This window comes from Lates calcarifer, unplaced genomic scaffold (genome assembly GCF_001640805.2).
Source record: "Lates calcarifer isolate ASB-BC8 unplaced genomic scaffold, TLL_Latcal_v3 _unitig_420_quiver_2597, whole genome shotgun sequence".
Classification (NCBI taxonomy): domain Eukaryota; kingdom Metazoa; phylum Chordata; class Actinopteri; family Centropomidae; genus Lates; species Lates calcarifer.
The window spans coordinates 7,302-23,343 of NW_026116774.1; the positions used below are offsets into that span (position 1 = coordinate 7,302).

Sequence of the window (16,042 nt, forward strand, 5' to 3'; positions counted from 1 at the left end):
CTCCTGGGAAGGGAACAGAGGGGGGTGGAAACCCAGTATCACCATGAAGGGGGTCATACCTGTAGCGGAGCTTGTGAGAGAGTTGTGGGCATATTCAATCCAAGAGAGGTGAGTACTCCAAGATGCAGGGTGCCGGGCTGTGACACACTGAAGGGATGCCTCGAGGTCTTGATTTGCCCTCTCTGTCTGGCCATTGGTCTGTGGATGATACCCAGAACTCAAACTGACGGATGCCCCCAGAGCCTTGCAGAAAGCTTTTCAGACTTGAGAAGTGAACTGGGGCCCTCGATCAGGGACGATGTCCTGGGGCAAACCGTGGATCCTGAACACATGAAGTGTAAGAAGATCTGCAGTCTCCTGGGCTGTGGGGAGCTTAACAAGAGGGACAAAGTGGACACCCTTGGAGAAGCGATCGACAATGGGGAGTATAACGGTATTACCAGCAGAAGGGGGCAGGCCAGTGACAAAGTCCAAGGCTATGTGGGACCAGGGACGGCTTGGGATGGGCAGGGGATGTAGGAGCCCAGCAGGGAGCTGGTGGGATGCCTTACTCCGGGCACAGATGAAACAGGCTGCCACAAAATCCTTGGTATCCCTAGTGAGAGTAGGCCACCAGAACCTCTGCCGGATGAACTTGATGGTACGCTTAGCACCAGGGTGACAGGCCAGCTTGGATGAGTGTCCCCACTGGAGCACATGAGACCTAACAGACTCAGGCACAAACAGAAGATTTGGAGTTATGTTACCTGGGCCTGGCTGAGACTGCTCGGCTTCTCTCACCAGCGTCTCCACCTCCCAGTGGGCAGCTGATACTATGCAGGACGGTGGCAGTATTGTTTCTGGTGGGCTGGCAGAGGACTCTGGACTGGTCTGACGAGAGAGTGCATCAGGCTTTAGATTGTGGGAACCTGGGCGATAAGAAAGAGAAAAGTTAAATCTGCTGAGCAAAAGGGCCAAGAGTTGAGCCTGCGGGCGGTCTGTAGATAGACCAAGTTCTTATGGTCAGTCCAGACGATAAAGGGATGTTCCTCCAGCCAGTGTTGCCACTCCTCCAGAGCCAAAACCACAGCCAAGAGCTCCCTGTTTCCCACATCATAATTTCTCTCTGCTGGGGACAGGCAGCGAGAGAAAAAGGCACAGGGGTGAAGTTTCTGATCAGCCTCCAAGCATTGCGAGAGAACTGCCCCGACCCCCGTCTCAGAGGCATCCACCTCAACAACAAACTGCTTGGATGGGTCTGGGTGCACTAGAACTGGTGCAGAGGTGAAACTAGACTTGAGGCTAGAAAAGGCTGACTCAGCTTCTGGAGAAAAGGGAGAGAAGTAGAGGTTAGCCTAGTTAAGGGTGCAGCTACCTTGCTGTAATCCCAAATAAATCGGCGGTAGAAATTGGCAAAACCCAAAAACCTCTGGAGTTGCTTGTGGGTCTCTGGTCGGGGCCACCCCACCACTGCCTGCATCTTAGCTGGGTCTGGACGCATCTGGCCCCTCTCCACAATAGGACCTAAAAAACTGACAGATTGAGTGTGAAAGTGGCACTTCTCTGCCTTGACAAACAGTTTGTTCTCATAGTCTCTGGAGAACAGACCTGACGTGGTGGTAATGCTCCAATGGGGTGCGAGAAAAAATCAGTATATCATCCAGGTAAACAAAGACATACTGAGTTAACATGTCTCTGAGCACGTCATTTATGAGCGCCTGGAAAACAGCGGGGGCATTGGTGAGGCCAAAAGGCATAACCAGGTACTCGAAGTGACCCAAAGGTGTCTTGAACGCCGTCTTCCACTCGTCACCCTCACGTATGCGGACCAGGTGGTAAGCATTCCTCAGATCCAACTTAGTGAAGATGGAGGCCTGGTGGAGCGGAGCAAAAGCCAAGTCGATGAGGGGGAGTGGATACTTGTTCTTAATGGTAATATAGGGCAAAGTGTTCCATCCTTCTTTTTGACGAAGAAGAAACCCCCTCCCACAGGGGAGGAGGACGGCCAAATGAGGCTGGCAGCGAGAGATTCCCGTATGTATTTCTCCATGGCCTCCTTCTCAGGGCGGGGTACAAGGTTCTGTAAAATCACCCCCACCCCAAACTGTAATGCTTATCTTCAGCAGGTATTTAATCCTCTGGATCAAGCTTTCTTACTTCAAAACAGGCTATATGCAAGTTCAGCAAAGTTATCTATCTAAGAAGACAGGTAGGTCAGGGTCAGGTGTGTCCCTGTGGAGGCCAAAGTGACAGCTATCTCTGAGTTTCCTGTTCCCATCAGTAGGTCCACCCTGCGAAGATTCTTAGGTATAACCTGCTACTACAGATGTTTCTATTGTAACTTTTCCTCTGTTGTGCACCTCTTAACATCGCTGTCCAGTCCAAAGGTCAGTTTTCTTTCGACACCTGAGTGTCAGCATGCATTTGAAAGCATGAAGTTTCTTCTGTGACATGTTTCATTACTAGCTGCGCTAGAGACTGAAGCTAGTGCTGTAGGAGCTGAGGTGGTGTTGTGCAGGAAGATAGTAATGGGGTGGATCATCTAGTCAGTTACTAATCCAAAAGTTCAATAAACAACAACTCAGATACTCCACCTTAGGAAAGGAAACTGGTGCCATGTATCTGGGTTCCTGCAAATCAGTTTACGTTCATGACTAATCATAATAAAAATGTAAAAGATCTGTGTTTAATTCTAAGTATTTTCCCTAATAATTCTGCAGAAGAAAAAAATATTTCCAGTTCATGTCCTACCTTTGAAATGAAACAGTTCTTCTTCACTATGTGACTTTTTTTTTTTTATCAGAATCAGAAATACTTTATTTATCAACCCCTTTCTCATTACCATAATTAATACCATCTTTATTTATGAAATCAGATGACAGATTTTTCATCTTAATGACATCAAAGTCAGAGCAACATGGGTTACCTGAATATTTGCCTCTCTGCAGAAGGACTCTGCCAGTGATGTCTTTTTTTTATCAGGCTCTGGGTCTGTCTGGGGGATTTTCCTCATCCTCTCTTCATTTCTTTTGTAGCTCAGAATTGTGGATTTTCATGTGTTTGTATAAATTGGTGTTGTCACAATAGCAGATAGCCTTCCTACACACACAGCTGTTTTTCTTTTACAGCAGTATCAAGGTGTCTGTTCAGCACCTACGAGTTACGTGATGATGAAACGGGAGCAACATACTGAATGTAGAGGACAGAAGCTGAAACTAAAGTATTAATCCGTTACCAATACCAATGTTGGTATCAATACTATCACTATTTGGATTGACAGAGATGGTTGTGTGGAAAAATCCCTGTAGATTAGCAGATTCTGAAATACACAGACCAACTGGTCTGGCACCAAACTATGCCACATTCAAAGTCACTTAAATAACCTTTCTTTCCCATTCTGATGCCCAGTTTAAACTAAAGCAGTAAGCTTTCATGGTGTAAAGAAACTTGCTCCAACCATAGCTGTGACAGGAGACATAGGGTGGGAAAAGTGTGAGGAATGATAATAGTCAAGTGCAGGGGTACTTATGCATCGTCATAGATTATATGATAATCTATTCATGTGAGACGCACATGTGTGGTTCTTTAGGAGAGTACACTATATTCTCCACACTGTATTTCAAAAAGTACGGTGTGAGGCAGTGTAAATTCTGAAAAAGGTTAACTTTATGTATTTAGTGTTTCTTTTGTTAATAAATAAAACTTGACTCAACTATATTAGAAGTAGTAATAGTAGTCATATGAACATCTAATGTACCAGTATAACCTGGGATTTTTATGACATATTTCAATGACTTTAATGATGACTTTATATCTATATGTAGCTTTATATATTCTTTGCTCCAACCATAGCTGTGACAGCATGCAAGGGATTTAGGTACTGACAAGAACCCTATCTATGTAAATATGGACAGTATGTATAACTTTGAATAACTTTTAATAAAAAATTCAGATCTTCTATCTTGCAAACTGTACACTTTCTGAATTTTAGGTAAATGTCCATAAACTGATGCACACAACAGGTTGAGTTTTCCATCTCATTTTAATGAAGCCATAACACTTGGCATTATGGGCTGAATAGTGGCCTCAATAGATGCATTATATAAATATCATATAATAGATATAATAGTGAATAAGTTCCAGAAGTTAGAAATGCTGCATGCAATTTATTAAACAGGCTTTCACAGTGTTCATCTTATTTCCACAATAGTGCCACTGATGTAAATACAGTTCTTCATTTACATGACTGTAAATATAGCATTGTACTTTTTCTGTTTTTTTTTTTTTTTTTTTTTTTATTTATTTTTCTCTCTATTTTGAGATGAGGGGAGAGGCTCTAATTTAGCACTCAAGTGCATTGCCTAACTGTAAAATGATGCACTGGACAGGTTGAGTTTTCAAACTCATGTTTTAATGAAGCCATAACATTTGGCATCTTGGGCTGAATGATGCATTCAACAGAAGCATTACATTTTTAAAAAAGTGTTAAAACAAGCAAATAGAGAACATGCCATAATTTGATACACTACAGAAAAGCTGCTGGGACTTTAAGTGTAATATGAAATATGTTCCAGAAGTTAGAAATGTTGCATGCAACTTATTAAACTGTATTTCACAATGTTCACATCCTATTTACACAATTGTGCCACTACTGTAAATAATGCAAGAAAAATGTTTTCCATTTACATGACTGTAAACATGAACAGCTGCTTATAATGCACCAGTGTTTGTATCTCAGCCACTTTACCTGCACACAGATATCATCCAAAACATCAACACTGTCACAGCTGTGTATGGTGCCAGTGTTGGTAATATTTGCAAGTCAGTAGGCTGTTAGAGCACACCAAACAATAAGTCAAAACAGTTTTGTGTTAGAAAAATCACCCTGAAATATTTTTCCTGATATGATCATTCTGAAAGCTGATCTGAACCAGCTGTAAAATAAGGCATAAATAAAGGGATTGAACAATGAATTGGACAGTGCAACCCAGCTAAAAGTTTCAAACACTGCAACTGGCACTGACACATGATTCAAAAGCTGAAAGGTAAAACAGAGGAAGAAAGGAAGCCAACACATCAGAAAAACTCCCATAACAGTAGCCAGAGTTTTGGTGGCCTTTCTCTCTATCTTACTGACAGTTGCTCCAGACTTTGTGCTCTGACAGTTTGTGTTGTGGATGCTGCGAGCCTGTCTCTGTGCCACAAGGAAAATCTTTAGGTAGATACAGAGCATTATGATCATTGGAAGGTAAAATGAGAAAATAGGTCCCAAAATATTTGCAAGTTGAACCTCGATAAAACACATTTCTCCACATTTTTCATGGTTTAATTCTGCAACTAAAAAGCCAGTGGCAACTAGGATGGAAACACTCCATGTTACCAGGATCATGACTGCAGCACTGTGAACATTTATCTCAGTTCTATATGTTAGAGGCTGACACACTGCATAATATCTGTCAATAGAAATACAACATAAATTCAAAATGGAAGCTACGCTCAGTGTTACATCAAAGTAGCCACGTACTTTACAAAATATATCTTCATAATACAGACAAGAGCTTACAGTGAATTCCATGCTGAAAGGAAAGTCTAGAACACCAACAAGCAGGTCAGCCACAGCCAGAGAGAGAATAAGATAGTTTGTAGGAGTGTGGAGCTGTTTGAAGTAAGTGATGGAGATTATTACAAGAAGGTTTCCACAAACTGTTACAACAGATAATGAGCCAAGGAAAATGTTAAAAAAAAAAAAACATATTGCAGCGCGGGTGTATATCAGTGTGTTAGAGACCTTATCTATTTGATAACATGGATGTATTTTATCAGTGCGGTTGTCAGTGACTTCTGGTGCCATGTTTCTGGGCTCCTGCAAATCAGTTTACATTCATGATTAACAATAATAAAAATGTAATGTATGTGTTTATTTTAAATATTTTTTCCTGCAGAAATGCATAACTACAATAATAATTATCCAGAATTTTGAAAAAAGATTTTCAGTTCATGTCCTACCTTTGAAATGCTCAAGACAGTTCTTCCTTACTGTGAGACTGTGCATTATCTTTTTATCAACCCCTTTCTCCTTATCATGGTTGATACCATCTTTAAACGTCCAATCAGATGCTAGACTTTTCATCTTGATGACATCAGATCTAGAGCAACATGCTGTACTGTAGATGAGATCAACTTTTTAAATCATTATGACAGTTTGCAACATTAACACTGTTACAACCCTCATTTCAGTCCAGTCCCCATCAAAGGTGTCTCCCTGCACAGTGATATACCTCTCACTGCTGCTGAAGTTTATGCAATTTATATTTGTTATATTTGTTCAATGCATTTATTTTTGGAACAGGATAAAAAAAAAAAGGCTGCTATATAGCCTCACATGGGCTGCTCTAAGTCTGCTTTGACAGGAATAAAGAAAGAAATAAAAACAACAGAATGAAAGAGGGAGGAGGTCTCTACAAGTGTGTGCTGACAAGAAGGTTGTGAGGTATATTCTTTTTGTTCTTTTAAGATTCATTGCATGGAAACTTTGTCATTTAAATCATTTAATTATTTTTATCATTTATTCATTTTTGTATTTAATCATTTTCTTTATGTCAGATACATTGAAAGAGGAGGTGAGGCAATGATAAGCTAGCACAGAAATCCGTCAACATGCGAGCATAGGCAGAGTCACAGCCAGTGACCAGGCGAAACTGCAGACACAGAAGAAATCCAGTTAAGCAAGCACTCATAAGAAAAGAGGCTGAGTATTTGTTATAGCATGGTTTAGCCATGCCTAATGCTAGTCCATAGAGCTCTCTCTGTTTGTTAGAGGAGGAATCTGATGGTTCCCTTCCCTTTGTCACAGATTACTGCAAGGGTAATGCTGTCACAATCACTTATTCTTATCCATTGCCTAGGATGGAAGATTGTATTGACAACTTAGGAACAGTTAATGTCAATAAGTTACACTTATTCAAGGGATACTGGCAGGTTCCTTTAACCAACAGAGCTTCTAAGATTTCTGCATTTGTGACACCAGATCACTTCCTGAAATATACTGTCATGGCTTTTGGTATGTGTAATGCTCCAGCCACTTTCCAGAGGTTGCTGAACATGGCTGGCTTAACAAACTGTAATGCTTATCTTCAGCAGGTATTTAATCCTCTGGATCAAGCTTTCTTACTTCAAAACAGGCTACATGCAAGTTCAGCAAAGTTATCTATCTAAGAAGACAGGTAGGTCAGGGTCAGGTGTGTCCCTGTGGAGGCCAAAGTGACAGCTATCTCTGAGTTTCCTGTTCCCATCACTAGGTGCACCCTGCGAAGATTCTTGGGTATAACCTGCTATCAATACTATCACTATTTGGATTGATAGAGATGGTTGTGTGGAAAAATCCCTGTAGATTAGCAGATTCTGAAATACACAGACCAACTGGTCTGGCACCAAACCATGCCACATTCAGAGTCACTTAAATAACCTTTCTTTCCCATTCTGATGCCCAGTTTAAACTAAAGCAGTAAACTTTCATGGTGTAAAGAAACTTGCTCCAACCATAGCTGTGACAGGAGACATAGGGTGGGAAAAGTGTGAGGAATGATAATAGTCACATGCAGGGGTACTTATGCATCGTCATAGATTATATGATAATCTATTCATGTGAGACGCACATGTGGTTCTTTAGGAGAGTACACTATATTCTCCACACTGTATTTCAAAAAGTACGGTGTGAGGCAGTGTAAATTCAGAAAAAGGTTAACTTTACGTATTTAGTGTTTCTTTTGTTAATAAATAAAACTTGACTCAACTATATTAGAAGTAGTAATAGTAGTCATATGAACATCTAATGTACCAGTATAACCTGGGATTTTTATGACATATTTCGATGACTTTAATGACGACTTTATATCTATATGTAGCTTTATATATTCTTTGCTCCAACCATAGCTGTGACAGCATGCAAGCGATTTAGGTACTGACAAGAACCCTATCTATGTAAATATGGACAGTATGTATAACTTTGAATAACTTTTAATAAAAAATTCAGATCTTCTATCTTGCAAACTGTACACTTTCTGAATTTTAGGTAAATGTCCATAAACTGATGCACACAACAGGTTGAGTTTTCCATCCCATTTTAATGAAGCCATAACACTTGGCATTATGGGCTGAATAGTGGCCTCAATAGATGCATTATATAAATATCATATAATAGATATAATAGTGAATAAGTTCCAGAAGTTAGAAATGCTGCATGCAATTTATTAAACAGGCTTTCACAGTGTTCATCTTATTTCCACAATAGTGCCACTGATGTAAATACAGTTCTTCATTTACATGACTGTAAATATAGCATTGTACTTTTTCTGTTTTTTTTTTTATTTATTTATTTATTTTTCTCTCTATTTTGAGATGAGGGGAGAGGCTCTAATTTAGCACTCAAGTGCATTGCCTAACTGTAAAATGATGCACTGGACAGGTTGAGTTTTCAAACTCATGTTTTAATGAAGCCATAACATTTGGCATCTTGGGCTGAATGATGCATTCAACAGAAGCATTACATTTTTAAAAAAGTGTTAAAACAAGCAAATAGAGAACATGCCATAATTTGATACACTACAGAAAAGCTGCTGGGACTTTAAGTGTAATATGAAATATGTTCCAGAAGTTAGAAATGTTGCATGCAACTTATTAAACTGTATTTCACAATGTTCACATCCTATTTACACAATTGTGCCACTACTGTAAATAATGCAAGAAAAATGTTTTCCATTTACATGACTGTAAACATGAACAGCTTCTTATAATGCACCAGTGTTTGTGTCTCAGCCACTTTACCTGCACAAAGATATCATCCAAAACATCAACACTGTCACAGCTGTGTATGGTGCCAGTGTTGGTAATATTTGCAAGTCAGTAGGCTGTTAGAGCACACCAAACAATAAGTCAGGACAGTTTTGTGTTAGAAAAATCACCCTGAAATATTTTTCCTGATATGATCATTCTGAAAGCTGATCTGAACCAGCTGTAAAATAAGGCATAAATAAATGGATTGAGCATTGAATTGGACAGTGCAACCCAGTTAAGAGTTTCAAACACTGCAACTGGCACTGACACATGATTCAAAAGCTGAAAGGTAAAACAGAGGAAGAAAGGAAGCCAACACATCAGAAAAACTCCCAGAACAGTAGCCAGAGTTTTGGTGGCCTTTCTCTCCATCTTACTGACAGTTGCTCCAGACTTTGTGCTCTGACAGTTTGTGTTGTGGATGCTGCGAGCCTGTCTCTGTGCCACAAGGAAAATCTTTAGGTAGATACAGAGCATTATGATCACTGGAAGGTAAAATGAGAAAATAGGTCCCAAAATATGTGCAAGTTGAACCTCGATAAAACACATTTCTCCACATTTTTCATGGTTTAATCCTGCAACTAAAAAGCCAGTGGCAACTACGATGGAAACACTCCATGTTACCAGGATCATGACTGCAGCACTGTGAGCATTTATCTCAGTTCTATATGTCAGAGGCTGACACACTGCATAATATCTGTCAATAGAAATACAACATAAATTCAAAATGGAAGCTGTGCTCAGCGTTACATCAAAGTAGCCACGTACTTTGCAAAATATATCTTCATAATACAGACAAGAGCTTACAGTGAATTCCATGCTGAAAGGAAAGACTAGAACACCAACAAGCAGGTCAGCCACAGCCAGAGAGAGAGTAAGATAGTTTGTAGGAGTGTGGAGCTGTTTGAAGTAAATGATGGAGATTATTACAAGAAGGTTTCCACAAACAATTACAACAGATAATGAGCCAAGGAAAATGTTTAAAAAAACACATATTGCAGAGCGTGTGTATATCAGTGTGTTAGAGACCTTATCTATTTCATAACATGGATGCATTTTATCAGTGTGGTTGTCAGTGACTTCTGGTGCCATGTTTCTGGGCTCCTGCAAATCAGTTTACATCCATGATTAACAATATTAAAAAAATTAAAAATCTGTGGTTATTTTAAAAATATTTTTCCCTACATAAATGCATATCTACAATGTTAAGTCTCTAGAAGAAAAAGAAAGATTTTCAGTTCATGTCCTACCTTTGAAATGCTCCAGACAGTTCTTCTTTACTGTGTGACTGTGCATAATCTTGATTTTTATCAACCTTTCTCATTACCATAGTTAATACCATCTTTACTCGTCCAATCAGATGTTCATCTTGATGACATCAGAGCTAGAGCAACATGTTGTACTGTAGATGAAATTAATCTTTTAAATCCATTTTTTAATCCTTTCATTTTAGCAGAATTGTTAATCACCAGTAATAGTGCCATCATAGATCCAGTAATACTAGTATTATCAGTGGTAGTGATAGGAGCAATAATAATAAAATAATAATAATGATGACAATATTACTACTAATAATAACAAATTATTGCCAAATTATTTGGATATTTCCTTATGCAGTGATTATTTAATTGGTTTATAATGCCAGATGATGAAGTGCTATGGTGCCCCTTATGGCTTTCCTGGTGCATTTTGGGATTCTCTCTTTCTCTCTCTCTCTCTCTCTCTTTGTTTTTTTTTTTTTTCTTCATGGAAGGTAAGGCAAAAGTTAGGTATTAAACTCTACTGGCTGTTTATCTTGCTCATATGTCCTGAAAGACACATTATTTTATGATTCAGCTCAGTCCAAACTGGGAAGCATAAGATAAGCTAGAGAGCATGGTAGAAAGGAGGGTTTGTGTCCTACATTTTGAAATGAGGTATAGAAATTTTGATTTCATACATTACCATTAGAGGTGTGATTTATGTTGCAATGCAAGAAAAACAGGGCATTTCATTATTTGATTTGTTCATATGAATAACATTGCACATGTTGTAAAGCTTAAGAGCAGTAGATTTCTGCAACTGTGAACATAAATTTAATAGTTTTTATTTAAAGGAATTAAATTGCTACATTGTATTGTTACTGTTATGTTTCACACTTGTAACAGTTTATAGAGGCATGTTTCATGAGCTTGCTTTAATGCATTGTCAGTTGGTCACATACGTTATTTATGTCTGAATTGTAAAATGACAGGCAAACATTGTATTCGTTTTATTTATCCATCTCAAATTTTTATGGTGCTTAACATAAAGAGGGAGAAAATTAATTGCTTATTGCTGCATTACACGTTACTTCTTTGATTATATTGTTATTTATTATTGTATTATTATTTGATTATTCGCTTATTCTCGCTTATTCTGTGTATATGTGTACATGTATAGTGTATTTATAGTTGTTGCATTCGACATCAGATCAGCAATTCTCAACGACTGGTCTGTGCAGAGTTGGCAGAGAGAATAATAAATAACACGAGACTTAACAGGCTGGCCCTTGTATCAGCTGAGGCTCGAGGAAACTATGGCACCTGACATTATAAAAGTAATATTCACATCTAATGATTGGGGGGTGTTATGAGGGCACTACCTTGGGAACCATTAGGTGTCTAGGTGTCAAGAAAGGAAGCCAAGGAAGAGTTTGCCTTGGAGTAATTTAATTCTGGATGCATGTTACAGAGGTTTCTCCCTGTTAAAAGGGAGTTTTTCCACTTTTGCCAAGTGCTTGTCCATTGTGGGAACAGTTGGGCTTCTCTCTATAGTACTACAAGGTCTTGACCTCACTCTGTTAACTCTCTTGAGATAATGTAAGTTGTGTTTTGGTGCAACACAAATTAAAATGGAATTGAACTGAAACTGAATTCCAAACTGTTTCTGCCTTCTTAGGCGACAAAAAGTGATTATAGATCTCAGTCGAATTTACTTTTACTTGTTGTAAATCTTTATTCACTTTCAGTTGTTATGCAAAACTTCAAATGGATTTAAATCGAGCTAGTAGATTAAAAACTAGTTTCAGATTCGCTAAAATGTTTTCGAACCCTAGCACATTGTCAACCAAGAAGCTAACATGCTCCTACCCAGACCAATTGGACTGAAAGGCAGTACACTCTAGACATCAAGCCCAACTATAGCAAATGATTTAAGCCATCTGCATCACTATGTAAACATTACTAAAGCCTACGTATAATGTATTAGCATTTAAGCCTCAGCCAGATTTGTGTGTAAAATGCAGGCTGCCAAGAGAGTATACCAAGAGCCTTAAGATGGGTTTACAATACATTAACAGAAAGAAGTTACAAAGATTTAACACTAACACTGCCTTAGACAATTATACATTATATATATAGTTTATATTTCTATTGACAAAAGTTGATGCTAAGGAACAGTCCAGTAAACTTTGGCAATTTCTGTCTAAATATATTCAGTTTTAATATGTCTACATTTACTGTAATATTATTTACATGTAACTGTAACATTAATGCAGTTTTGAGTTGGCAAAATCACCTTGAAATATTTTTCCAGAAATGATCATTCTAAACGCTGATCTGAACCAACTGTAAAAGAAAGCATAAATAAATGGATTCAGCATTGAATTTGACAATGTCAGCCAGTTAAGTGTTTCAATCACAGGAACTGGTACTGAATTATTAGAAACAGGCAGAAAGGTGATGCAAAAAAAGAAAGGAGTCCAACATAAAAGAAAAACTCCCAGAACAGTAGCCAGAGTTTTGGTGGCCTTTCTCTCCATCTTACTGACAGTTGCTCCAGACTTTGTGCTCTGACAGTTTGTGTTGTGGATGCTGCGAGCCTGTCTCTGTGCAACAAGGAAAATCTTTAGGTAGATACAGAGCATTATGATCACTGGAAGGTAAAATGAGAAAATAGGTCCAATAGTGTTTGCCATGAGAACATCAATTAAACACCTGTCCTCACATTTTTCATTATTTAAACCAGCTATTATGACACCAATTCCAATTAGAGCAGAAATACCCCAGCTCACCAGGATCATGATCACAACAACACAATGGTTTATTTTACTTCTATATGTCAGAGGCTGACACACTGCATAATACCTGTCAACAGAAATACAACATAGGTTCAGAATAGAACATGTGCTCAGTGATATATCACAACTGCTTCGCACCTTACAAAATAAACCTTCATGATACAGACATGAGCTGAGAGAGAATGCCATGCTGAAAGGAAAGACTACAATCCCAACAAGCAGGTCAGCCACAGCCAGAGAGAGAATAAGATAGTTTGTAGGAGTGTGGAGCTGTTTGAAGTAAATGATGGAGATTATTACAAGAAAGTTTCCGCATATTGTAATAACAGACAATAATACAAGGAAAATATATAGTAATACACACATAACAGAAGGGGTGCTCGTCAGTACATAATTGAAGTTATCTATTTCATAGCAGGGATGTATGTCAGCCACAACATCAGTCCTATTGACCGTAACTTCTGATTCCATGTTTTGGGTTTCTACAGTTCAACACAATTCGTATCATTAGCAATATAGGGAAATTTTTTGTGTATTATTTCAGTCAGAAACTACTTACTGTATGAACAATTTCAGTTTTCTTAGGACAGTATCATATCATACCCAATAAATCTTCCAGATCATCAGTGCATTAATGGTGATGATTTTTCCTGGTCACATGCCATGATACTGGACCTTAATATTTGTCAACCTCTGTCATATTACTGTAATTGTCCAATCAGAAACAGGAAACTGATTATACAACAAACTAACAAGCAAAGGTGACTAATGATGCAATGTGCAATGTGTGTGTGGGTGTGTATTCCATCTTTGACAATGCAAAACAATGACCAGGTTAAGTTTTTGTCACAGTGACTAAATGAAATTATATCTGTTCATCTTTTGATTCTCAGAATAGTATTTTGGTGCAGTTTTCTCTTCTTGATTTTTCTCTCTCAAGATCAACCATAAGAGAATTGCAGTAGTGTGAATAGGGAAAGTTAGTACCTGCGTTAGCACTGGGCCTGTGTTGCAGTTTTCATGGTTTGCATGGTGCTCATGCTGTGAGGGATGAACCTGCACAAACAAGCTACAGCTCTCACATGACGTTACTGGAATACATTAAGGAAGACAATGTTGCCACAGTATTTACATTACTTTTTTATTAAGTTTGGTTGAAATCGGGCCAGTGTTGTTTTGCCAACAAGTGAACAAAGTAACTTGGCACTTAGTAGAGGCCAAACACTCTTACATGTCTGTCTAGCTGTTAGAACAGAAAAATAAAAGGAAAAAGCGGGTAGTCTGATAACATGATTTATTTGTCATAAAAAATAGTCAAAGCCATAAATAGTAGATATGAAAGCCAATGTAAAATACAAGGGCATACTGAAACAATAACTCAGGCCTGGATCAGGCAGCCCTGTTCATGTAAACCTCTAGAATGCTGATGCAAATGTTTAAACCAACAGTTGGCACAGTAACTGGTGTTGTACTCCTCCAGTGATGACTGTTTCAGTCTTTCCCACTGTTGTGCGAGGCTGATCAGTTCTGCCTGCTACGCCTCAACAGTAGCATGTTCATCAAATTGTGGTATGCATTTGCTAAGCTCCTTCATGGATGTCAATACACAGCACAGTATTTGTTGCTATTTGGCAGTGAATACTTTCAGTGTCTGCATTAGCAATGTGCTTGTCATCTGCCAACTCATCTGGCTTTCTCTTTCTCCTTCTCTGGGAGAGCAGTCTGAGATTTGGCATCGCAGTTTCCCTGCTCCTCCAGATCAATAGAGTCATCTGCTGCCTTCTTCACACCCTTCACAGTGGAGAGGTCTGTTCGAAAATACTGAGAAAACCTCAGCTGTACTTTAGGAGAGCATAGTAGGGCCTCGCTTTGGATGGCAGGTCTTACAGTCACATCCTTTTAATTTCTTTCCATGATCACATGGAAAGAAATGATCACAACTGTGTAAAGTGCGTGGTTGGGCTTTGCAAAGCTTCCAATACTTTCCTCAAGGCCTCATCTTTGGCCCACCTTCATGTTTCACCAATTATGCCAAGCCATCTGTGTCTCTTGTCCTCCCATACTTTCATGTGTTTTGTAGGAATCTCAAACAAATACTGCAATGTCATTCAGACATGAGAAAAGTGACTCACTTGCCACAGCAACCCCTATGGTGTCAGTTAGTGCAAGGTTGAGGACATGTGAGTAACACTGTATATGTACTTGGTGAGGGGACATTCCTTTAACAGCATTTGTAATTTCATAAATCAACGCTCCAATGACTTTATTAGAATACACATTAGAATATTTAATCATCTGTAATATTAGTCTTATATTGTAATTCCAGTTTCTTTAATGTGCTACTTTGCTGAAATTACTTTGCTGAATTTCATTGAATTTCCAAAAGGGAGGTGTTCCCCTCGGGTTTATGTGAAGGTGCAACACACAGTGACTGCATTCAAGTCATTTGCCCCAGTAGCAGACACATACACACATGCACACACACAGATTAATCTGTAGCTCTGGTTCTTTTGATTGCCCGGTTGCAGACTGCCAGGGCAGATTCAACATATCATAACTCCTGAACCTGTTAGTGCAGTCCTGACTGGAACAGACAGTTCCCACTGACCCCACTGCCATACCTGAAGAATACCTGAAGACTCTCATGGTGGCACTGCCTTTTGTAATGCGGTACAGTACCTCACAATCAGCATACATAAGTCCCTTCCAACCTCTAGAGGGCACTGATGAGATAGGACAGAGCCCAAACTCTACTACAATAAGAATGTTTTCAAATGTACCTATTTATCTGGCTCTGTGTTTTCAAAGTCACCCCTCCATTTATTGTCTCTGACACAACATTAGTGTGGGAGGAACTGACTTAGGCATTGCACCCAGAAACTCAGAGTTAACTGCTTAAACAGAGAATCTAGCAATGTAGTTTCCAAAAAAATGGATGCATGCTTACAACCATATCTGCTAGAGTGTCTTGTGAGGGGTGCACAGGAACATGTTGTACTGTGGTTGTTGGTATGAACCATGCTGTCCTGGAGTGAGAGCTGTGTCCATGTCCTTAACGGGAAGTCAAACAACCAGTTGTTGGCTTCCTTTAGAGTTGTCTTATGTCACTGACTGTGTTTGTGATTTTCATGAACAGGATTTCACAGAGGAGTCTGAGAGTGTCCAGTTTGGGAACCTCAGAACTGCTTCTTT

General features: G+C 39.0%; 3 protein-coding genes across 3 annotated transcripts; all 3 read right to left on the reverse strand.

Annotated features, from left to right (window-relative positions):
- Positions 1–4,834: 4,834 nt before the first annotated feature.
- LOC108897219 (trace amine-associated receptor 1-like) lies at positions 4,835–5,718 on the reverse strand (the record flags this gene model as incomplete). Its single annotated transcript, XM_018696720.2, is given in 2 exon segments — positions 4,835–5,698; positions 5,701–5,718. Coding segments are annotated over 2 exon segments (882 nt in total), but the record flags the coding sequence as incomplete, so codon positions are not given.
- A 3,192-nt stretch (positions 5,719–8,910) lies between these two features.
- LOC108897220 (trace amine-associated receptor 1-like) lies at positions 8,911–9,867 on the reverse strand. Its single transcript, XM_018696721.2, has one exon. It carries the CDS (start codon positions 9,865–9,867, stop codon positions 8,911–8,913), a length of 957 nt encoding a protein of 318 aa, XP_018552237.2.
- Positions 9,868–12,319: 2,452 nt separating this feature from the next.
- LOC108897221 (trace amine-associated receptor 1-like) lies at positions 12,320–13,216 on the reverse strand. The gene is made up of 2 exons (XM_051068344.1): positions 12,994–13,216; positions 12,320–12,921 (listed from the first exon to the last, which is right to left on the reverse strand). Exons 1-2 carry the CDS (start codon positions 13,214–13,216, stop codon positions 12,320–12,322), a joined length of 825 nt encoding a protein of 274 aa, XP_050924301.1.
- Between the last annotated feature and the right edge of the window lie 2,826 nt (positions 13,217–16,042).